Genomic DNA, 25426 nt, shown 5'->3' with positions numbered 1-25426 from the left:
AAGAACCAGGATGTGGTTCCCTGTCACCTACCTAATGCTACATAGATCCCCTTTGACCCACATGGCCTTTATATTATGATCTGTTTATGTTTATCTTTGTGCGTGTGCATGTGAATATGGTGTACAAATAGGTATATGTATATCTATGAGTAGGGGGTGCATGTCAGTGCATGTGTTCGAACCAGCGGAGGAAGTCTGGCTCTGTTCTTGTCATTTTCTACCTTACTTCTTTGAGACAGTCTCTTCTTAAATCTGGGGCTAGACTAGCAGCCAGACCCCCAGTGAACCTCATGTCTCTTCCCATGGCTAGGGCTAGGGGGTTCACAATTTCACATAGGTGCTGCAATCAAAATTCTGTTTTTTTATGTGTGTGCAGCAAGAGTTCTTACCAGACTCTCCTTAGCCATATATTTTCATTAAAGGACTCTAGAGGTTCATTCAGTTTGGGTCTTTTATACTTATTTTCCCTTTATAAATTATTAAAGTAGAATTTATGGCTTCTTAGAGTTGCGGTTGTAGCTTACTGCTTGCCTACCATGTGCAAAGCCCTGGCTCAATTTCTAGCACCACAAACAAAACAAAATAACAATTACCCACACCCAGCACAGCAAGGGTCCTAGATAGGTAACCTTGAGGGCATGGCTTCTGCATCGAGTCTCCGCTTCAGTCCACGCTGTTTTCTCTCTCTGTTGCAGGCACTCGGCTGCCTTGGGATGAGCAGTGGTTGATTGAGTCCCTCTCAGATTCCACTATTTACATGGCGTTTTACACAGTTGCACACCTGTTGCAGGGAGATGACCTACATGGGCAGGCGGAGTCTCCAGTGGGCATCAGGTTGGTACATAGTTAAGGAAAAGAACCTTTTCAACTGCCCATGTTGTGACATTTTGACTGCATATTTAGAAATTTATTCTTTCACATGTATTTTTCTCAAGAATTTGGCTAGCAAGAGGCATTCACTTTTAATCTCAGTATGTAGGCGCCAGAGATAGTCCGTTCTCTGTGAGTTGAAGGCCAGCTTGGTCTACATAGTGAGATCCTGTCTTTAAAGAAAAGAGCTTGGTTATCAGTCTTTTGTTATGTTCCGCTTTTTTACTGTGCAACTGAGAAGGATGATTTAGTTGCTCCTCCTATGCTACCACACCTCCTTGCTCTTAGGGGATCTGTTTGTTCTTGTTTGATACTGTAACTAATTAATATGTTAATCCATGATTAGGTGGGAATTCTGACTCTTTGAAAATACTAGTAATTTGTTTACTTTATTTCAATTCAGACCCCAAGAGATGACGAAGGATGTTTGGGATTATGTGTTCTTCAAGGATGCTCCATTTCCTAAGACTCAGATCCCCAAGGAAAAGCTGGATCAGTTGAAGCAGGAATTTGAGTTTTGGTATCCAGTGGACCTTCGAGCCTCTGGCAAGGATCTGATTCCAAATCATCTTTCATATTACATTTACAATCATGTGGCCATGTGGCCAGAACAAAGGTAAATGCTCAAGTCTGTGAGTGGTTCATTTAATGATAGTCAGTAAGGGTGTCTCATGGCTTCAAGTATCTTACGGAATGGCTGTGGAGGGGTTATTCGGATTTGTTCCAGTATGTATTAATATGGAGTGTGTGAGAATGCTATGTTTCAGGTCATCAGGGGTACTGGCGTGTTCTAGGAGCGCAGAGTTCTAAGCTGGGTTGTAGAGTGCATAATGCAGAGCGAGAGGACAACAGTGCTTCTGACCTTCACCCCGCTGCACTTACTCCACTTTGCTTTGCTATTACGCTTCTTTTCGGGTTTATTTTAGAACAAATGCTCACACATATTCTGGGAATTAAAAGCTATATATTTATATTCATGCAAAGGTATATATGCTCTTCTGTTTCTTTTGCATAATCGCATATTTTCAAGATCTTCCTGATCTTGTTAATCGTTGAATTCTGCTGTATTTCTGTTTTCATAACTTACAGAGCCAAGCCTTGGGTTCTTTTCAGTTTCTTCCTGTTGAAAACAGGAGCACAGCACAGGGAGCATTTCTGTGCAATGAGCCAAGCTCTGTTTCTGAACCCTAGAACTGCGAAGCAAAAGCCACCCACCGTTTGCAGTGCATGGTTTTGTCTTAACAAAGTGCTCACTGTTAACACTTACTTCAGGGTGTCATGGAGAATCGTAATTCTGTTGCACTTTTTGTTTTCTGTGTTGCACCTTGCACCTGTGAAGTGACAAGTGGCCTGTATCTGTTCGAGCAAATGGACACCTGCTGCTCAACTCTGAGAAGGTGAGGCTCTGGGCAAGGTGTTCCAGCTGAGGAACAAGAAGGAACAGAAATATGAAGTAGTTAGACTTAAGCAAAGCTATCTGAACTCTTTAGGACTAATAGCTGAACTAAATTTTAATCTTTTGAATAAGCAGAGCAGATAGTCCTGAGGGCTGTTAGGATACTGGTATAAAGAATGATTCGAATTAGGACTGGAGGAGAGAGGTGAGGGAAAGGAGCTGAGGACAGGCAGCACTGAGATCTTAGAACTGTGACCCAGGAGAGAGTGCCTGGGCCTTTCTGTTTGGTACTGTGACTTACAGCTCTTGAAGAACGAGAGAATTTGGAGCCTCAGGGTTTCTATATGTCATGAAATCCTAATACTGTTCCTGCCAACCTGGCCACTTCCCAACATTTTTAGGAATGTTGTTTCTTTTGCTGTCTGTATAGGATTTATCTCTGAATTGTTTCTGAGTAAAAAGTTGTGCAGGCTCCCCTCACCTGTCCCTCTAATGCCTGCTCAGTAAACCACACACACACACACTGCATTTATTTCTGCATCAGTAACTTAGGTTCATTGGATGACCAATGAGTGTTAGTGTAACCAACAGTAGAGTAACTGCAGGGCTGCCATTCTAAGTATTACAGTAGGAGCTAAAACATGGCTCAGACCCATATCATTACAGCTCCAAGGATCTTATGCTCTCTTCTGGATTCTAGGCATGTGCATGCTTACATTCATACCCTCACACATTCATAAATAAAAATGAGGACAAATATTTGTTAAGTGTTAACGTTGGATAAAGGTATAGACCGAACAAGCAGCAGATGGCACAGGTTACAGTGTGCAGTGTCAGATATAGATAGTGATTTTAGAAGTTCTTCTCTTGGGTAGGTGCAGTGGCACATGCCTTTCATCTCAGTACTTAGGAGTTAAAGGTAGGTGGTAGCTCTTTATGAGCTTTGTTCTCTCCAGGGCAACATAGTGAGAGTCTATTAGAACATGGCATTTTCTTAACCTGTTGTGAATGCTGCTTCTCTGAGTGCTGCGGATGGTCCTGAAAACCTCTTTACCCTCGGGAATGAGTCTATTTAGGTTGGCAGGGCTCTTCCTGTCTAAGCAGCCAGTGTTCCCTGTGATAGTCAAGTCCATTCTGTCAAAGCTAGACTTTCAGAGGTCACAGTGAGACCCTGTCCTAGTTGTTCGGTGGATGGAATCCCAGACAGACCCTTGGTCACCTCAGCCTCAGTGCTCGCCTCTTTTTAGTCATTGTTGTGTCCTTCCATTTTCAGATTCTCTTTGACTCATTATGGCCACTCTGATGAACTTGATTTGGATTGTTTTATTTATGTAAATTATTAATGCCTGATCACTGCTTTTCTGTTGTTGTTAGATGTCAAAATCTACAGGCAACTTCCTCACTTTGAGCCAAGCTGTTGACAAATTTTCTGCTGACGGTGAGTACATGTTTATCCTCGCTGCTGTTCAGACATGGCTGCAGGAGATAGGTGCCGGTTGTTGCTTATTCTTTTTACCTTTAACACAAATTTAAATATTCATGTTTCCCTTGTGCATGAACAGCACAATATGTAAGTTAAATCACGAGAAATGCTGCTGTAATCTATTCAAGAAAAAAATTCAAAGAACTGAGAGTCTTTTAAGATGTTTATTGTTTGTGCATCTGTGTATGATGCTTGTGTAAGTGTGAGCGCACTAGTACTGTGGTGCATATGTGGACATCAGATGACAGCCTTTTTTGTCTCACAACATTGTCAACAGTGAACAGATAACAGCTATTTGGAGCTGATTCTCTCCCGACCTTGCTTTAAGGATCTCTCTTGTTTGCTCTGCTCTGTGTGCTTCAGATCAGCTGAGCAGCAGTGGGTGATTGTGCTTAGTTCTCAGAAGCTTCACAGTCAGTGAGGCTGATCTGAGCAGTGATGCATGGGTGCGAGTGCTTTAGAAGACAGTTTGACGTGCATCTCGTCCATCTAGCAAAGCCATAGCAGTTGCTTTTCTATGGGGACTCACAACTTTCCCAGTCACAGGTTCTTGTCCTGGCTCCTAGTATCACACATGAATTTCCTCTTTTAGAGTAGGCCTTAAATCCAAATGGAAGGGGTTGGTCTCACCCATGACAGCTGACCACTATCACACAAGCAGGCATATCTTGCCTGTCATGTTGTATTTTAGCACACAGGGAAGATAGCCAAGCAGGAATGTTGGTGACCAGCAGCCTGCATGGTCACCTCAGGGACTACAAAAGCCAGTCACAGGGTATGAGTTTCCATTTCAGTCCCAGCTAATTTGCCCGTGTCCTACAGTCAGAGCATGCACATGTGGTATCTTTGGCAGTAGTGTCTTGGTATAGAACCACCAGTTGTTGTAATTACTTTTATGATTTGTGGGGCCTTAAGGGCTCTCCTGGCCAACAACTCACAGGAAGGTACCCCGTCCTTGGCACTGTCCTTGGTGTTTTTATTCAATAAACTTATGGCCCCTGTGACTGTCTTTTCACCCATGTAGGGGGTACCTGTTAGATTTTTTTTCCCTTTTAATTAACCTAGCCCCCCACTGGGTTGCAAAGTAGTTAGAAGTACCGATATACCCAGTTGTTTCTCTAGTGGCTTTCCAAATCTGCAGAGCACTGAGGTTAGCATTATGTCATCTATATAACAAAACCTCCAGAGGATAGGCAGGACAAAGCAGCATCCTGAGCCACCATCCTGTAACAATTACGTTACAGTGATGACCTTGGTTAAACATTCTGAAAGTCTGCTGTTATCTGTCCTCAGCAAGTGTCAGGTGACCCCAGAGCTTTACAACTAAGAAGACGCTAAAGTGGAACACAGCAAGGTCTGATACAGCATGGGTATTCCATCCGTTTGGATCAGTTGTTCCTCCACAGATCTAAGTTGGGTACAAAGCATAGATAAATGATAACAATTAGCTCCTTCTACTTTCTGGCCATTCTCTCTGAGCCACTACATTTTTACATCCTGGAGCTCTTCCATGGAGTCTTCATTTCTCCGTACCTGCTAAACTCAGTGGGCCTGACTTGATCTGCTCAGGCTGACTCAGGGGCCACAGGTGAATGTGGCCCTTTTTACCTCTGCTGCACTTGCTTGTTTCTTCCATAATAGTGGCCCCAGGTTGGCACAGTGGCTTATAGCTTCCCTATACAGCAACCTGGCTGTTGGTGTAGTTTCTGACTGGGCAGTCCATCTTCACCCCTAGATGAACCTTTTCCTGGGGGGAAATGTACATTTTTTTAGTCTGGAAGGATAATTACCTACCTCTAGGATGGGCTTGGTCATCTTTACTTGTATTGGCTAGAGAAGCTTATTAGCACACAGTTTGGTGTTCTATCAACTTTTTAAAAAAGGTTTATTTATTTTATTTTATATGTATATAGTGTATCTGTCTTCAGACACACACCAGAAGAGGGCGTCAGATCCCATTACAGATGGTTGTGAGCCACCATGTGGTTGCTGGGATTTGAACTCAGGACCTCTGGAGGAGCAGTCAGTTCTCTTAACTGCTGAGCCATTTCTCTAGCCCCTAACTTTTTTCTTTGGAACTGCAACTCAACACAAATCTTGTCACATCTGCTTTTGAGTAATGCAGACAGACCTCTTCCTTATGCATTACTTTTCCCTTATTTCCTCTGGCTTGTTCTTCTACTGTATAGACGCTCTTTACATGCTAGTCTAAGTCATCGAGAGCTGCCAGTCTTTCCTACTTTTAAAGATCTTGCTCATCCAAAAATCCTAAGTACCAAACCAGCCTTGAGGTCCCCACTGGATCGACCATGTATTTAACTACCTCTATGTGAACAGAGTTCCATCTAGTCTAGTGAACTTGGGTTCAAACTCATTTTCTGCTCTTCTTGTTCCCTCAGTAGCCTCTGCCCCTTCTCTGTGGTTCTCGGTTTCTGATATTTATAGGGACTTCAGATACAGATCACTAAGTGTTTCTAATGGTGTTCATAAGCCAGTCCACTAGGGACCAATTTCCCTCTACTGTCACAGTTATGTAGCCTTTGCCTTCGGAGGGATGGGACGTTACAGTCCTCACTTTGCCTCCATACAGTTAGACCGATCCCATCTGTCCCCATGTCCCATAGCCTCACAAGCCAGCCTCAGTCAGGCTCCCTAATTTCAGCAGTTCAGATGCTGAGTATTTCCTGATCACACTGATCTCTTGCATTGGACCGTTGTTAATACCTCTGCACACTAGATTACAGAGGTCCCCTTTTCTCCTGAAGGCTGGACCTGAGTGCTCCTCCTCCCTCTCTGAATCTTCCCTAGCGTTCCTAGTTCTTGGATTCAAGGAAGAGCTTTTGAAGATAGATCTAACTTGTACTTGCTTTTTCTCTTGCCCCACCCTGTCCCCAAGCCGTAAGAAGAGGCAAGCCGGCACCTGCACTTCACCGTCCTGTTTACTATCCAGTTTACTTGCCAGATCAGAGACTAACAAGGATGCTGCCGCATCTTCCTTTCTGCTTGCAATTGCTCCTTTATACAAATGGCTTCCTGCTTGGCTGTCATCTTGGCCTCAGATGCATTTCTTAACTGCTCACAGCGAGGACAGACAACTCTGTTACTGCTGCCACGAGTCCCTTGTGCGTAATCTCAAAGACTGCAGAATTTCTTCTAAACCTTTAACTGTTCAGAGCATCTTCCTCTTCCCGTGGCAGGCCCCACTTGTCAGGCATGGCACCCCGTGCCACATGACTGAAGACTGCCATCCTGGGGTTCCTCCAGAGACACTCTTAATCCCGGAGGCTCAGCCTTAGTCGCTTGTCCCTCTCATAGCAAAAACCTCGCCTCATCATCCCAGCTCACCTGGGAAGAAACACACTGCTGAGTGCGTGCAAACCAAATGAGCAAAGGCCACAAAAGTGTTGTAAGTAGTTGAGAGCCTTAGTTTTGCTGTTGATTCGGGACAGTCATTTATAACATTTGTTATTTCTTAATTTGAATGTACCCAGCTGAATGCATAATTTTCCTAGAATGTGAGTGTGTGGGCTTTTCTTTTTCTTTTTTGAGACATCAGCTCATAAAACTTGGAATGGCTTCAAACTTTCTCTGTAGCAAGGATGACCTTGAACTTCTGCTTCTAGTTCCCAAGTGCTGGACATTATAGGTGCTTGCCACCAACCATGCCTGGCTTTCAGTAACCAAAGGTGTGTGTATACATATATATGTACAATGTAGATATATACACACATATCTGTTCTTTCAGGACACAGTTTCTCTCTGTGGCCCTGGCTATCCTGGAACTCAGTCTGTCACGGAGATCCGCTGGCATTAAAGGCCTGCGCCACCACTGCCCTGTCAGTAACTATGTTTTTAACTGATTGGTCTTGTTTTCTCTCAGGAATGCGCCTGGCCCTGGCTGATGCTGGTGACACTGTTGAAGATGCTAACTTTGTGGAAGCCATGGCAGACGCAGGCATTCTCCGTCTGTACACATGGGTAGAGTGGATCAAAGAAGTGCTCGCCCACTGCAGCACCCTCCGAAGTGGACCTGCAGACTCATTCAATGATCGCGTGTTTGCCAGGTAGATTTGGGCCAGCGCCATGCCAAGTCTGGTTTTCTGTTTTGTTTTCTAAAACAAATTAAATAGCAGTAGTTGCTGTATGTCGAGGGCCTACTTGTGTAGGAGCTTTTCTCCGACTCTCGCCACCCAGCAGCCTCAGGCATTGACAGTGTAGCTAGTTCAGCTTTAGAGATGAGGAAACTGAGGGTTAGCAGTCTCATTAAGTGCCTTCATGTAGTTAGTACTAGGAAACTTGTAATCTGAACTTATCTGTATCTCCAAAACCTCTGCATAACCTTTCCTTCACTGTCTCACATTACAGTAGGATAAAATGGAGACGGGAAAAACCAGTTGAGAAAAAAGAAGAAATAACTTTTTAAAAACTTAAGACATTTGTTGGCCTTGTGCTGGGAGAGATACTCAGTGCTGGTACTACAAAGATGAGTAAGACTTGTTGGAAAGACAGTACCTACTATCTGAATTCAGTAGTAGGTGTAAGGAGGATTCAGGGGAGACTGGGAATTCTGGGTTTCTTGAAAAACTAGACAATAGCCTTTGAGGAAAAGGAGAAAGCACATTGGGAACAGTATGATATCTGAAGTATAGTACGTGTAGCTCAGAGACAGAGATGAAAGAAATCAGGGCTAGGTCAGGTATTATCTGGGATGATAAGAGGTGTGTTTTCTAATAGCTGATATTTATTTACCATTCAACCCCTGTAAATCCTGGCTGCCACATCAGTTAGGCAATTTTTATAATGCGTTTAAGCGTCATTAACAGTGTTTGCATTGAGGTATTTGGGGTTAGGGTCTCACACTACCCTAGGCTGGCCTTGAACTTAACCTTCCAAGTACCTGGATTACAGGCCACCATGCCTAGCTCCACCAAGAAACCTAACAATCAAGAACAATAGCAAAACACTGTTACGTATGTTAAGTGTGTTGTTTTAAATAGGAGCCCTGAATGGTGAAACTGATACTATACACAAGGAGGTAGACAAAGTTGTAAGGACAAAGCAGCTTTATGCCGGGCAAGATTTTTAATCCACAGATTTTAAAAGTGTGTAAACAGTGTGTGTATGTGTGGTTGGGGGAGACACCTCAGGCACTGGTCTTTGCCTTTCACCTGGTTTGAGATGGCCTGCTATGTGCCAGGCTAGCTGGACTGTGGTTCCTGGGTTTCTGTCTCAGCTCCCATCTCCCCTCAGAGCGCTGATGTACGTGGTTTTAGTTGGGTTCTGGGCATTTGAACTCAAGGCCTCATGCTTATGTAACCACCACTGGACTCATGCAAGTCCCTGGCCCTTGTATTGAGTGATCTGCAGTGTTTCTGCTGTCATGTTCATCTCACTGGTTATTAATCTATGTGACAGATATATGCTATAGATATGTAATATATAAATATAAGCATACAATAAGATGAAGTTCATAAAATATAGAGTTGCCTTTAAACTGAATAGATTTTCTTTCCCTATTCAATAGTGAAATGAATGCAGGAATTATAAAAACAGATCAAAACTATGAAAAGATGATGTTTAAAGAAGCTTTGAAAACAGGTTTTTTTGAGTTTCAGGTATGCTCTTCTTTTGGGGTCAGCCATGTAAGCACTAATATGGTGTATTTCTGCCTTTTTCTCCTTGCTATGAAATAATTGCATGTCCAAAATACAGACTGACAATCTTTTCAGTGCATTTCTATGTTTTCTGAAAAATCGTGATTCGAAAGTAGTTTTCTTTAACATTGTGTCTGTGGTATCTACTTAGTGTAGAAAATTCTGCTCTTATTTTACTCCTGAACCTTAAGGGGAGGTCCTCCTGTCTCCAGTTACTCATGTTCCAACCCTGTCTTGCTGCATAAAAGCATTTTAAATTGATAAACAAGAAGGTAAAGGGTGTAATTAATTGCCATCAACATGAAAGCAAATGCTGTCTGAGTTTTTCCACAAGGTGTCACTGTTTTTCTAAGTTTGACATTTCAAGGACCACATGTAGCTTTACTCAACCAGTTTTGTAAAATGTCACATTGGGATTTATGTAACTTGGTTTTTAGATGTGGTTAAATAAGGCCAAATGCTGAGCATAGAAATCTTGCATTCATACCCTTTTATGTTAATGTTTCTCTGGGCACTGCTCAAAGCCCCACATTAGAGAACAATTCTGAGGTTTAGCTTTATGTCTCACTAACATAGACATACCTTAAAATGCCTCTAAAGAAAGAAAGGTAGGTAGGTAGGTAGGAAGGAAGGAAGGAAGGAAGGAAGGAAGGAAGGAAGGAAGGAAGGAAGGAAGGAAGAAAGAGCTCATGCCTGTAATCCTAGTACTTGGAAGACTAAGGCAGAAGGATTGCTGAGTTTGAGGTTAGCCAGGATTAAAGAGCATGCTCAAAAATGAGGCAGGGCAAGCCTAGGATACATAGCAAAACCCTGTCTTAGACTCCAAGCCAGGTCACACAAACAAAATTCTGATACTTTTTTTTCCTTTTGTTGTGGAGAACAATTGAAACAGTTTTCTGGTTTAAGTCTAGGCCTTGCATGTGGTACCCATGCATTCTTGCTACTTAGCTACTTCCCCAAACTTCTTTCTTGAGAATCATTAATGTAAATGCATGATATTCTCTCAATAGAAGATTGTGGTTATATTGTAGAGTTTAAAAAATAAAGTAAAACATTTATCATAACTTTTACAAAACTAATCCTTAATGCAGTAAAAACAAGAAATTGAATTTTTCATCTTCACTCTAAAGAAGATGAGGAAGATGACAAACCATTTGAAATTTGTGTAGGCTGCGAAAGACAAGTACCGTGAACTGGCCACAGAGGGGATGCACAGAGAGCTTGTGTTCCGGTTTATTGAAGTCCAGACAATCCTTCTGGCTCCATTCTGTCCACATTTGTGTGAGCACATCTGGACACTGCTGGGAAAGGTATGCTCTTGGGTTTAAAATGTCTTGGGAGTATGGTTTGACCTCAGTAAGTTAGTGTTGTGATAATGTTATTCCTTATGAGAAGTTCAGGAATAGTAATAGATTCATCATAATCCTAACAGGTTGAAAAGTCCATGCAAGATTTTGTACATTTGTACATGTACAATGAATATGTGTTAAAATGTGATCGTATGCCTGCTGTCATATATATTTGAATATGTTCAGATATGCATTTGAATGCATGTGTAATATTGTTCTTCCAGTGTCTAAAAAGGTGAAAATATTTTAGGGAGCTGTAACTAGCAGAATGAAGTGTTTATAAACAAAGATGTAAGGATATGTTTGCATAAATGTTCTTTTTAAGTATAAAACTCCTGGCATATATAGGGCTGCATGTCAGCAGTCGCAATGTGAAGATAATTCTGTTGTCTCATAGGCTTGCAGACCAGGAGATTGGCCTGTTTCATGTTCCATTTTAGTCATGAGCACATGAAGAAATGTGCTAGTGATCTATAGGCTGAATAGCCATACTTTTAATACTGGATATATTAATAGGATAAAAACTGAGAGCATGAATAATTTATATAATAATGATTAAATTTAGGCAAATTAGCATTACATAATTTTCTTTGAAAGTGAGCATATGTGTGTGGGTATTAATATGCTTGTACAAATGGATGCTAATTAAGAATGTAGAGTCAGACTTCACAGCTTGAAATCTAGGGAACATTAGATCAGGGACTGTAGAAGTGTGTTGCGTGTAGTCAGGTTTGAACTTGGGGCACACGATTACAGATGGTAGCTGTGCTGTGGAACTGTAAGCAAGGCCTGGAAATCAAGTGTTGTTTAATCTTAATTTTTTTTTTTTTTAAAGCCTGATTCAATTATGCATGCCTCATGGCCCGTGGCAGGTCCCGTGGATGAATCCTTGATTCGTTCCTCACAGTATCTCATGGAAGTAGCACATGACCTTAGATTACGGCTCAAGAATTACATGATGCCAGCAAAAGGGAAGGTAATGTCATCTTTTAAACAGTTTATTTATTTATGTATTTTTAAAGAGTTCATTCCTTATCATGGGTAGTCAGATAACAAACTTGTGAAAGCTAGGTGATTAAAATGGGTAGAGCTGTGTGTACCATGGATACATCTCTGAAGCATATATGTTCTAACAGTTAAAGGTCTGAAGTGTGTATATTCTAACTGCCAAGGGTCTGCATGTGTGTTCTAACTGCTAAGGGTGATGGTCTAGGTGCTGAGTGTTCTCATCTTTGGTTTACACAAGAACCCATGTTTTTCTTCTCCTGTGCAGAAGACTGACAAGCAGCCAGCTCAGAAGCCCTCACACTGCACCATCTACGTGGCAAAGAACTACCCTCTCTGGCAGCATATTACCCTGACAACCCTACGGAGCCACTTTGAGGTGATGCTGACTTCTCTCAGTATTATCTGCCTAAGATATTTTTGGTTTTAGGATGTTAATGGTATGAGGGAGGGAACAGACAGGTGGCCTTTTTAAATTCTCTCCAGGCAGAGAGTGTCCTTTGTTATCCTTGGTAGCTCATACATGAATGCCAAGAGAAAAAGTACCATCTTTCAACATTTCTGAAGCTTTCTTACAAAAAACATATTGAACCTAGTTGTTTGTAAGTAAAAAGTATGTTTTTTTGTTTTGTTTTGTTTTTTTCTTCCATGTATAGTTAAAATGATGAAGCACAGGGACAGAATTTACCTTTTGAATTTATTTGACTTTAGCAGTGATTGGATTTATAAAGGCTCAGCTTTTGGAGCATTGTAGCATTTGCAGTAAATTGAAGCTTTGTTCTTTACTACTTAAGAGACTGCTGCTTATTTTGTGATTGCCCATGGGATGGTATCAGAGATGTCAGCTCAGTATCTATGAAATGTTTGGAGGAAACTCAGTGTTTAATTTAGGTTGAGCTTTTGCTCTTGTGTGTGTGGGGTGTAGGGTCTTACTGTATAGCCATGAGTGGCCAGGAGCTTGCTTGTAGACCATACAGGCCTTGAGCTGGCAGAAGTCCTCTTGCCCCTGCCTCCCAACTGCTGGGATTAAACGTTGCCACTACTCTTGGCTCTAACTTTTTATTTTTCTTTCTTTCTTTTGATTTTTTGAGATAAGATTTCTCTGTGTAGTGCTGGCTGTCCTGGAACTCACTCTGTAGAGCAGGGTGGTCTTGAACTCAGAGATCCATCTGCCTTTACCTCCCAAGTGCTTAGGATTAAAGGTGTGCACCATTATTGCCTACTCTTAAGAGTTTTCTTTGTTTTAAAAAAGTAATTATTTTATGTGATGTTTATAGTAGTATATGTATATAATTTTAAGTATATGTTACATATACACACACACGCGCACACACACACACACACACACACACATATGTCTGTGGACCATATACATGTCTATATATCAGTGATATATGATAGTTTTTTTAACAGAAATTATATTATTTTTAGCATCAGAAACTAGAGACTTTTTTTCTTCACATTTGTAAAGGAGAGTATTTTTCAAAAATATTTATTTACTTATATATCTTAGGGCTTTGTCTGCACACGTCTGCACACCAGAAAATGACATCAAATAGTTGTGAGCCACCATGTAGTTGCTGGGAACTGAACTCAGAACCTCTGGAAGAACAGCTAATACTCTTAACCACTGATCCATCTGTCTAGGCCAAAGTGTTCAAAAAGCAGTCATTTTTCAGTGCTAGAGAGATGACTCCTGCCAAGGACCTGAATTTGGTTCTCACTACCTATGTCAGGCAGCTCACAACTGCCTGTTACTCAATCTCCAGGGAGATTTGATGTCTCTCACCTCTGTGAGCGCCTGCTCTCATGTGCCACATACAAACACATAGTGGAGTGGGGGAATCTCCACCAAAGTAGTCATGTTTGTTTTGTGTAAATATGTTGCTTTCCATTTTAATATGACCAATGAAGTAAGATCTTTGAACTTGAAGACAAGATCTTTATATGACCACATCAGTCTTTTACTCGGTAAGCCTGTCTTCAGGATGGGCTGCTTTTATTAAAGAAAATAAATATTCAGTGTACCACACTGTGTTTCTCATTGGACTGACACGCATGCCTCTTCCATTCAGAGGGGAGGGTCTTTCTTCCACTGAACTTGCTGAGGCCTCCTTGTGTATCTGGCACAGTTCCGACAGCCATAACTGTGGTCTTGCATCATTTTCTAGATGCTTCTCTTTACACCTCTCTCTTCTCCCATTTTTAGGCCAACAATGGAAAATTGCCTGATAACAAAGTCATTGCTTGTGAATTAGGCAACTTGCCAGAACTGAAGAAATATATGAAGAAAGTTATGCCATTTGTTGCCATGATTAAGGTAAGCAAGTATGGGTGTTGGACAGCTGTGCCCACTTGAGAACTGTTTAGCTAAGACAGGAAAGGGAAAGGGAAAAGAAGCCTCAGACACAGTCTCCCCCAGTGACATGTTAAATAGCTCTCTTAAGTCTTGAGGCATGAACGGTCAGATTTTGAATTTACCTATAGAGTTGCTGACTATGTGAAAATATGCATCCCAGAAGAAATTAGGCTGAGTTGGTGCATTGACTTATTCCTGTGCTCTACTTTCCTTCCTTCCAATTGTGGGGAAGAAATACATTCTTTTGCTTATGTTAGGGTGTTATCAGTAGATCCTTTCCTGGAACCACACTGCTACATTTCTGTGGCTTAAGCTGAGCAGCATGAATCACAGTGATAGTATGTGGTTAGATTTGAGTTAGTGGATGGAACGGTGACTTGATGTTTTGAGTTGGCAAGTTCTTTGTGATGAAAGAGTTGAGTTCTTTAGGGTCTCAGCATCAGATTTTCTTTTATATTTAATTAATTAATTAACTAAGTAATTAATTAACTGAATTGGCCAATTTTTTGAGACAGGGTCTCACTATGTAGTCCTAGCTAGCCTGGAACTCTTATATGTAGATCAGGCTGACCTCATGCTCACAGAGATTGACCTGCCTCTACATCTTTTTTTCTTTTCCCTGCCCAAGATGCAGTCTCTCTATAGCTCTCGCTGTCCTAGAAGTCACTTTGTAGAACAGACTGGCTTCAAACTCGGAGATCCTTGTGCCTTTCCTTCTCCTATTCTGGGACTAAAGGCGTGTGTTACTGTGTCCAACAGTTACATATTTTTAAATAATATTCTTGATTAGCCAACCACAAATTAGTGGTTTTGCAAATGTTGAAACTGATTGATTGAGTCTGGGAGTAAGAAAACAGCTTTCTTGGGTTGGGAATGTGGCTCACATGGTGGAGAGCTTGCCTAGCATGTTCAAAGTTCTGGGTTTTATCCCTGGTACCACAGTAAACCTGATTTGGTGCGTACTTATAATTCCAGTAATTGAGAGGTTGAAGAGGGGTTAAAAATTTCAGAACTCCTTTTTGACACACAAGTTGAAAACAACCTGGAATAAAGAGATTGGCTTTCTAGTACTTTTATGGAAAAGGAAATGGAACTTCGGCAATATCTCTCTATTTTCTACTGCTAGAACAGAATACCACAGACTGGAACCCCACTCCTCGCCTTTGAGATGTTGGCAATTAAAGATTTATTTATTTTTATTTATATGAGTAAACTGTAGCTGTCTTCAGACATACACACCAGAAGAGGACATCGGATCCCATTACAGATGGTTGTGAGCCACCATGTGGTTGCTGGGAATTAAACTTGGGACCTCTAGAAGAGCAGCTCTGTGATGTTGGCAAGTAAATGTAGTGCTTTGCACATGTTAGGTAAATGTTACCAAGTGATATCCCTAGGGTGGACAATTTGTTTAAACACTGGGAGTTTATTTGGCTTGTGGTTCTATAGGCAGGGAAGCTGAGAGCAGCTCCTGCCTGGTTGCCTCGTGCTGAGTACGTGGAGAAAGGCAGGAGAGGAGTACCTGCGGCACGCATGGATTGTCAGTGCCCGACACTCCCTGTGTGAAGGCACCGAGCTGATGGTGGCGGGAAGCAGTGGGTTGGAGGATTGTGGGGCCACTGTCCCGTGGATAGAACACACTGTATCACACAGCTGCAGGGTACTTAGGAAGTTGGGCTGCTAAGGTTATGCAAATGTTTAATGTTGAAGGGAATTAAGACTAGGAAATTGTCTTTTGAATATTACAAGATTATCTGGATATCTATATAGAATGACAGTGTCAGTTTTTCTTTAAGCTTTGCAGGAATATCTTTGAGAATTTTAATGTTTGTTATCTTGGAAATTAAAAATTTATTAGCTTGAGGGATTTTTTTTTTTATTCTTTTGGTTTGTACAGCAGGTTATCTAAATAAACAATTGTTAAACCACATTTACTTTCAACATCTGAAAACCCCGCACCTTCTAGTCTTTTCAATACTACCTTAAGTCTCATCTTGTTTTAAATGGCAATTATTCTGAGCAAGTAATTCCATTAACAAGCAAACATAGATAAGGGAAACCCATGAGTCAAATGCCTTTCCTTTACCTGCTATATGTAAAGATTTTTATCAGTTGAGAGAATGATTACTGAAGAAAAATGGATCTTTTTAACCTTTCTTTAATGTGATTTTGTTTTCAAAACCATTTGGCTATTAGGAAAACATGGAGAAGAAAGGGCCGAGAGTCTTGGATTTGGAGTTGGAATTTGATGAACAGGCAGTACTTATGGAGAATATAGTTTACCTAACCAATTCTCTTGAGGTAAGAGGGTCAGGGATTGTAGTTAATCACTGTGGTTTTCTATAAAAAAAACAGTCCAGTTCTACAGCCTGCTAGGATACTTTTCATAAAGTTCATCTTTTATATTTAGTTCTTTGACCCATTATATTACTAATAAATGTTTCTGAGATGAAAACAGATGAGTGGATATAAAACTTGCAGAAAGAAAATTATCTGTTACCTTATTCATTTATCAGTTATACATAACATGTGGGTCGTATGTGGCTAGGGATTCTCTCTACATTGTCTTTAGAGCAGTCAGAAGAATTCATAGTGTGTGTGTTTACGCGCACCCACACACACAAAACTAAACAACAGAACAAAAAAACAGGAAAACTCAAAAGCTCACAAACCAGAATGACACCTTTTATTTAGATGCCTTAAAAGCCTTTCTGTTATGCTGAATTCTGAATTGTCCCACCTTCAGACCTCAGAGACACAGAATTGTCTTAATTATAATCTGTGGTCCTGGTACATTTTCAGTTACAACTTACACAGGATCTAAAAATGCTTTTCCTTGGCTCAGGCAAAAGAAAAACTAAATTGCTTTAGAATACTGTTAGAAGATTCAAAATGTGATTCTAATGATAATGAGAACACTAAGAACCAGGCAGCTTAAGGCTTAAAGTGACTGAGAACTGTTCTCTGGAGTATAGAGCTGAAGGTGAGGTCTACAGGAGAGTTTGCTTTATTCACTATTGCTGTGCATTGTTGCTTGTTTTTAAACCCAGAGGGTTGTGCTTGTTAAGCCTATTGACCACGAAGTCAAAGATTAGTAGATTGCTCATGTATATACATTCATTTAATTAAACGGTCAAAACTGTTTGGGTCTTTGATGTGAACAGTAGGCATATAGCTTAGAGGCATTTACTTGGGGATCTGCAGTATGTTACATGACTGAACTTTTCTCTGCTTATGTAACTTCTCAAATGATGAACTTGGGAGCTTCTGCTTGTGTAGGTGGAAGGCTTTCATGCTGCTTTTCTTCTTATGTGGCGGGTAGATGCCAGATTCCAGTATAGAAAGTGCCACACCCAACTGGATAAGGAACAATGCCTTGAGACAGCTAAGATGAGTGTTGATAGCAGATGGTAGATTTCATTTAACATTAATAAGGAAAACAATAAAATTGTACAGATCATTTCCTATTAAGTAGTGAAGCCATCATGTTCTTAATGAGATGAAGTGGTAATTAATTTCAGTCCTATTAAGTGCTACTGATGATGTTTGTTTCCCATCCATTCAGCTGGAACATATAGAAGTCAAGTTTGCCTCTGAAGCTGAAGATAAAGTCAGGGAAGAGTGTTGTCCTGGGAAGCCGCTTAATGTTTTCAGAACAGAAGTAAGTTGAAGAAGCTATATTGAATCATTGCCTCTTAGGCCTAGGTGAAACTTGGAGGTCATTACAGTAATGGCTCATTTATAGGTGGAGGGAATTAAACATGAAGGTTGGAAGTGGGGCTGGACTCGAGGTGTCTTCGAGGTCCAGCTTGTACAGTACTGCTTATTCCTTACTCTAGTCCTGTGGGAGTGTTAGTTATTATTTGCAGTTTAAAAAAAACAAAGTAGGTTGTTCTAAAATAGATTTTTCTTGAAAGAAAGGCAAAAACTACTCTAGCTGTATGACTTTTAAACAGCCACAAAGCTTTCAAATATCATACTTGACTTTCTAACTGTTATGCAAGGCTTTTTGTGTTTTTTGGTGTAAACCAAGCAAGAGCATTATCTTCACTAGTGCAGGAACTGTGTTTTTGGTCATTATTGGTGGAAGTATAAAGGTCTCACGGATCCTATTGAGCCTCTGACGTCTGCCATTATCGTTCTGTGGTGTTTCTCATTGTCTCACTGTGGGGCTTGCAGAGGTGCAGTCATTTTGTGAAGAAATGAATAAATGAAGTAATGTTCATTATTCAGCCATAGGCTTCCCTTTGGGGAATGAAAATCTGTAGAGTGCTTCTTCCCGAGCCTGACCTATCATAGAGAAGTTGAACAAATGATGGTAGTGGAGCAGAAGATGTCCTTAGTGTCACCATGGTGTATCACAGCGTTATTAGGATGTGCAGTTGTAATCCATACACCAAGGGAATTTGGTATAAACATGGACTTAGATAGCTTTTCTTTCATATTTGACTGTTCTGGTCCTAATTTTAGAATACAGAATTAGAAATGGTTTTTTTTTAGTGGGTATAGAAGTGTGGTAGAGATTGCACTTGTATTTTGACAGTATTAAACTTTGATGTGTCATAACTTGTATTTTTCCTCTCCTAGCCTGGTGTACCAGTTTTCCTGGTAAATCCTCAGCCATCCAGTGGACACTTCTCAACCAAAATCGACATCAGGCAAGGAGATAGCTGTGAGTCCGTAGTCAGACGCTTGACGAAAATGGACCGAGGAATCAAAGGTAAAAGGGTTGCCTTGGAACTCCCATTTAGTAGGAGCTCGTGCACTGATGAGTTACACATAGAAAGCCGAGGAGGCTTGCCTAAGGACAGCAGGGTTGCACTGCGGGAAGAGAATTTGGCCCAGAACCTGAGACCTAGATTCTTGGGCTTGCTTGGGGTTAGGTAGCTTGGTAACTCTGCTGTGTGCATTCTCTCTCAGTGTCGTGAGTACACTGGACCAGACTTTTTTTTCAGTGTCCTAGAATACCGGTTCTACAATTATGATACATGGTTTGTGTCTCTTAGAGCTAATTCAGAGTGAGGGAACACATCCCCTTCATATTCTAGACTAAGCTGTCCAGCTGGGTCTCTCCGGAGGCAAGAGGAGATAGAGTAGGAGTGGTGCTTGCTGTCCACGCACCAGCTCGTACACTTCAGTGTGCCCGGAGACATAATGAACCGGAGGCTCAGAAAGGTTAGGGAACCTGCCACGTTTGTTTCACTGGAAAATCTCAAAGCTTATGGTTTTTCCTTTTAAACAGTGTTTCTCTAGGCAAAATACATAAGTAATTTCAGTTTCTGATCTACATTGAGAGTGTATTTCCTGTGATTAAAGTCAGTGAAGCTTGCTGTGTAGACCAGGTTTCCTGAAACTCGGAGATCTGCCTGCCTCTGCCTTCTGAGGGCTGTAGCTTCCCTTTTCAGTACTCTGTGTATTAGTTTTGCTATGAAAAAATGGCTGACAAGAAGCAATTGAAGGACGGAAAGATTGATTTTGGTTCTGGCTTTCGGGTGTAGTCCACGGTGGCAGGGCCTTGGTGGTATTTTGTGGCAGGATCCTGAGGGCGAACTGCTTAGCATCTCCCTCTGTCCTTCCAAGTCCACGGGTGGTGCCGCCCACATTCAGAGTAGGCCTCTCCTTATTCCCACCTCTCTGGAAATGGTCTTGCAAACATTCTTAATGCAGTCAAGTGAATGAAGAGTAGCCGCCACTCTAACCTCTTCTGGGTAAATGTGAGAGGCAGGTTAGTCTATCTCCATTACTTCAGAATTACTTACTGAGACTGACTAATGCTAAGATCCTTTCTTTTAGACAATACCTATCTTGTCTTCTCCCATCTGCCCTTCCCCCTCGCTCTGTGTGTGGGGTGGAGGGCGGTAGGAATGGGTATGTTTGCTTACTATGAAGCCCTAGGTGACTTGTAACTCGCTATGTAAACCAGGCTGATTCTGATCTTGTGGCAGGCAGTTCTGCCTCTGCCTTCTAGCTGCTGAAGTTACAGTGTATGCTCCCAGAACTGGCATTCTTCTTATTTAATTTATTCATTTCTTTGCAGTGCTAGGTTTCTTTCTTTCTTTTCTTTTCTTTCTTTTTTTTTTTTTTTTTTTTTGTGCTAGGTTTTGATTCCAGGTTCTTAATGTACGAGGCAAAGGGCCCCCCATCTTCAGCACTTTCCATTAAAACTGACTATGTATGTGTACATACGGACATACATATAGGTCAGAGGACAGCTGTCAGGTCATCAGGAATGTGTGAACATCTATACCTATTGAGCCATCTTGGTGGCCCTCTTCTTTTTGATATCAACCAAAAATGGACTAGCCTGGGCTTGATGTCATATAAGTATAGTCCCAGCACTGGGGGGGGGAGGGGGGGCTGAAGTAGGATGATTAAAAATTTGAGGCCCATCTGGAGATTAGCCTAGGGTACACATTAAGAGCCTGTCTCAGAAAAAAGGAACTGAATAAGCTTTTCCATGAATTTTCTCTTTTAAATTATTGTGCGATATGACTAGCTGCATATACGTGTGATATGTGGAGCTGATTCTCACCTTCCACGTTTGCATGGATTCTGAGGACCAACCTCACGTTGTCAAGCTTGGGCAGCAACAGTTTTTACCCACTGTGCCATCTCACCAGCCCAGCATGAACACTTACTAGATATATTTATAAATCCCAGCAATAACCTTGAAATTAGAAAACTTGAATCTGTCCTCGCTTATATTTTGTGTTCTGTTCTTGTTTCCTGTCTTGGACATCTTTTGAGAGCCTGCCTTGTGTGACATGTATAGGAACAATGTATATTCTGTATATCCAGGGTTTTGAGGATTCCATGGAACACTGTTGATTCGGAGCTGCATGTAGTGGAAGGGTAGGTCAGGGACTAAGGTATTGAAGTACTTACAGAAATGGAAGGAGAAAGTACTGAGTCTATAAGAAGAGTGAAGATTCAGTCCAAGGCATAGGGGATGGAGATCTCCAGCTTTGGTGCCTATGGGTACTTTGATGGAGAAAATATTGTTCAGATGGGCCTTGTGAGATCCGGGAAAGTATTTTGTGTGGAGGAGAGTACCTGCTGTGTTTCACCTTAAGTATAATTATCTACAGTGTACTAGGTAAGGGGTTTTATTATTTATAAACATGACTTTAAATTGTAGTAAGATACTTGTAAATATAAAATGTACTAGTATTTCTTTTTTTGGCTTGTTTTTTTTGTTTTTGTTTGTTTGAGATGTCATTGTATAACTCAGGCTAGCCTAGATTTCCAAGCCTCTTGAGTGCCGGGATTTTAAGTGTGGCCCACCATGTTTGGCTGTTTGAACCATTTTTTTTCAGGTCACCGACTGCATTTATGCTGTCCAGTTATAGAATTCTCATAGTCTCAACTGAAGTCCTGTGCCTGCTAACCTGTTGCCTCTTTCTTCCTCCCTCCTAGTCCCTGTGACCAATCTTCACCTTTCCGCCTATTCTAGGTGCTTCAAGGAAGTAGAATAAGTGTATTTGAGTTTTAAAGATTAGATACATTTTATTAATAAGTGATTTTTTTTAAAGCCCGAAGCCTTTTTGTTTGTTTTGGACATGGTGTGGGGAGGTAGCTGTTTGTAAAGTATTGCTGTGCAGATGTGAAGGCCTGAGTTTGGATCCCCAGCACCTACATTAAAACATTTTTTAAAAAGCCAGGTGCAATGACATATGTCTGTATCTCTAAGGCCTAAAGATGTGCGCAGACAAATGGGTTGCAGATAGCCAGCCAGTCCAGCTGAAGTAGCAAGCTCAGATTTAGAGAGACCCTTTGTTAATAAGGTGGAGAGTGTTAGAGGAAGACACCCAACATTGACCTCTGGTCCCCACGTACACATCCATATGTGAATGCACCCACATACATGTGAACATACATACATGTACACCACACATACACCCATGTAGTTTTCCAAGATTCATCTATATTTTGAAGATTTTTAATTTTATTTTTATGTGTGTATGCATGTGCCTGAGTTATGAATTTGCACCAGTGCAGATGTCCCTGATAGCCAGAAAGAGGTGTCAGATCTCCTGGGATTGCAGGTGGTTACAAGCCACCCATCATTGGTCATGAGTGCTAGGAACTGAATCTCGGTCTTCTGCAAGAGCAACAGTGTCTTAAGCATTGCACCATCTCCGCAGCCCAATTAGGCATTTATTATGTTTTCTTAACCAGTGAAATGCCATAGAATGGTAGATATGCCTTTGGAACAAATAAGTGGGACTTGAAAATTTGGAAAAATGAGTATCTAGGAAGCCATGCTATGCCCTCTCATAGCATATTGCCTCTGTTTAGTCTTAATCAGATTTCATAATAGGAAAAACTTGTGGCCCCTAAGGACATTAGAGTGACTTTTAAAGAAAATGGGTCCACATTAATGAGGTTGTAGTATACTAGAGGATGTATCCCTGCATTGCAAACTGTGTTATGAAGTGTTAAATCAGGGACAGGGAGATGCCTAGTGAGCGAAGGCATTTGTTGGTTTTCAAGATGTGGTAGAAGAAGAGAAACTTCTTTCACAATTGTCCCCTGACTTACACATGCGTGCTATGGCATGTGTGCACACACAAGTAAATTGATAATTCTTCACAAAGATGTTAATTCAGTATTCCTATTACAGGCACTCAGAGCACTGGCTGAGCTCCTCAGCAGTGTGCTGGCATCTCTTCCTATCTGCCGGCTTCTGTCATGGAGCCTCTGGCATCGCTCCTACCTCTTCCTCAGACCAGCTGTGAATAATACAGTTTTTAAGTTTGCTCTTAGAAACTGCTGTAATTTTTGGAAAATGGAGAGCAATAGCAAGGCTGAAATTAACATTCGTGTGAGAATCCACAAAAGAGATCTAACCTTGATACTCTCCATAGGCCCTCGGGTTGCCTTGATATGTACATATTGAATATGTGGGATTGAAAAGCAGTTCAATTCAATACCATACTTCATAGTCTGTGGGCTCCTGCGACGGACAGCAAGCAGTCCAATTAGTGCCAATTGTTTTGAGGGTGATTATGATCTAGGTACAGGATGCACATGGCTCAAACCGTCATTCCACTCCACAGAGGCCACTGGTCAGCTCTTGATGATAATGACTTCAAATCACTCACACCCAAGTCATATGTGAACTAATAACCTCGAGGTGCAGCTCTGTTTCGTATCATCAGTCCCTAGGCCTTTCAATCTCTCTTTTCTGTAAGTGCCTTAAATCTTGTGTAGTTGTAGACTTAATTTTCAACATTTTCAGTGATGAGAGAGACCGAAGATAAGAATAGATAGGAAGGCCACTAAGAAAGCCCTACGAGTTTATTGGCAGTAATGAACTTCACAGCAAAACATCAAACCAAATGTGTTCTGTCACTTAGAAGCCTGATTGAGTGTTAGGGTTTCTTTGAAATAGTTTGAATTAGATTTGGTTGAAATGGTGAGGGAAGACTGTTAGAGCTACAGCGAATATATAAGATGTGCTGGCAGAACTTATTACTACATCTATAGCAAAATACTTGGTGCCACGGTGCACAGATGACCTCGCAGTAGCCACTGCCGTGGATTGTATTCACCCAAAGAAGGCCATGGTGGGACTCTGCCTGCCTGCCTCCTGTTTTAGCTTTCAGGGCTTGTGCTTTGTCTTGGAGCAGGCTGTGTAAGGTCTCTGCAGAGGCTCTGCGCATTCCCAGGCAGGCTTTGCTTTTATGGCAGATGCAGGTAATTGCTCTGTAAGCCCTGAGAGCACTTCTCTAAACTTGCAACCTTTCTGTCTTTGTTTCCCAGAGAGAACAAAATGCCTGGAAGTCTTATACTCTGGATATGGCTGCCAGCTGCATTAATGTCTTCTTTTATCTCTTATCCCTTACAAAGCTAAGCTTTGTCCTCTTGAGACACTACCAGGGAATGCAGCTCACAGACCACCCAGTGATCTGTTTTAGAAAGGCTTAGAAGTAATGTAGGAAGTGTTTTGGGGAGGGGCAGGTGAAGGCCCCCCCCCCCCCCCCCGCCACGATGCCTAAAACGACACAGACCCAGAATGAGCATGTGTGATTTGTGTCAGTGTTTTCCCCCCACATAAAAACAGAGAATTGTTTGATGTTGAGAAGTCTCAGAATTTCGTAAATAAAAAATTTTTTGACCTGATTGTTAAATCATAAATTAATTCACAGGGCAAGTGCATGTTTGGCTGTTGTTTGTGTTGTCGTTGCTGTTCTTAGTCAGGTGCCGAATTACTAGCCTGCACAACAGCCGGCCAGATGCAGCTCACATTAGAGCAGATCTCAAAGCTGCAGCTCCACGTGCCTGCTCTTTCTCAGCTTGTAGCAGCTTGTGCTACAGACACTTCTAACCTCTTGAGCAAAAGAAGAAACAGGTAGTACCGTTCCTCACAGTGATTGGGACTTCTCCAAAAATAGCTCAAAAAGGTCCTCTTCCAATCTGAGAGTATCATGGAGCAGCAAAAGCTGTTGAGGCATGTAAAGATGACTTAGACCATAGGTCGGCACTTGAAAAGACACTGCTCTTCCTCCCTCTTGGTTTCCCACCTGAATGTGTCCCACAGGATCTAACAGTTTCAGCTCAGGTTAAAGCTGGAAGGGAATGGGGGTCTGATGAAAATGCCTGTGTCTGGCACTACTGCCAGGCTGTCAGTGACTATGTGAGTGCTCACCTTGCTGATCTCTTCTGCTGTAGATCTTTCCAAAGTGAAACTGATGAGGTTTGATGATCCTCTGTTGGGGCCTCGACGAGTTCCAGTCCTGGGGAGAGAGCACAGTGAGAAGACACTCATTTCTGAGAACGCCGTTTTCCATGTGGACCTAGTGAGCAAGAAAGTTCACCTCACTGAGAATGGGCTCCGCGCAGACATTGGCGACACGATAGTCTATCTAGTTCACTGAGCTCATGCACACCAGAGTCATTCTGTTCTGTGGATCCCAGGCTAGACCCAATAGACTTCATTTCTAACTGCCAGGCTCCATATGTGATTATGATTACCCCAACTTTTCTTTGATTTCTAATCTAATAAACTTGCATTTTTCACCTTCAGGCCATATTTGTTATTTATTTATTCTTAATAAATAATTGCTGTTCCCTAGGAGTTTTTAATCTTTGTACACAAGTGCCAGGTTGCTTCATTTTTGGTCTGTTTTTGCTGTTTCAGACAGAGTTTCACTTTAGCCCAGGCTGGTTTTGGAGGCTATATACCCTGGAGCAGGAGTTAAGGGCCATCGGGAGCCAGCTCTAGAAATTGAACTCAGGTCCCCTGCAGGAAAAACTGGTGATCTTAACTGTTGAATTATCTTCCTAGCCTGCTTCTTGTTCTTTCTT

The 25426-nt window shown here is 41.6% G+C and overlaps 1 protein-coding gene across 1 annotated transcript in view; it reads left to right on the top strand.

Moving 5' to 3' along the window:
* LARS1 (leucyl-tRNA synthetase 1) overlaps positions 1–25147 on the top strand; it is a 52678-nt gene extending 27531 nt beyond the window's left edge. The window contains exons 19-32 of the mRNA XM_080920203.1: positions 696–834; positions 1274–1486; positions 2210–2267; positions 3641–3704; positions 7630–7813; positions 9274–9364; positions 10573–10713; positions 11588–11728; positions 12026–12136; positions 13967–14077; positions 16313–16417; positions 17682–17777; positions 18704–18836; positions 24791–25147. Coding sequence (XP_080776329.1) covers positions 696–834; positions 1274–1486; positions 2210–2267; positions 3641–3704; positions 7630–7813; positions 9274–9364; positions 10573–10713; positions 11588–11728; positions 12026–12136; positions 13967–14077; positions 16313–16417; positions 17682–17777; positions 18704–18836; positions 24791–24996 — 1793 coding nt within the window. The 3' untranslated portion in view covers positions 24997–25147. The remainder of the gene's footprint in view (positions 1–695; positions 835–1273; positions 1487–2209; positions 2268–3640; positions 3705–7629; positions 7814–9273; positions 9365–10572; positions 10714–11587; positions 11729–12025; positions 12137–13966; positions 14078–16312; positions 16418–17681; positions 17778–18703; positions 18837–24790) is intronic.
* Positions 25148–25426: the final 279 nt, after the last annotated feature.

This window comes from Micromys minutus (genome assembly GCF_963924665.1).
Source record: "Micromys minutus genome assembly, chromosome: 8".
NCBI classification, from domain to species: domain Eukaryota; kingdom Metazoa; phylum Chordata; class Mammalia; order Rodentia; family Muridae; genus Micromys; species Micromys minutus.
The sequence above is the reverse complement of the archived record's forward strand: the minus strand, read 5'-3'. Positions and strand labels throughout refer to the sequence as shown.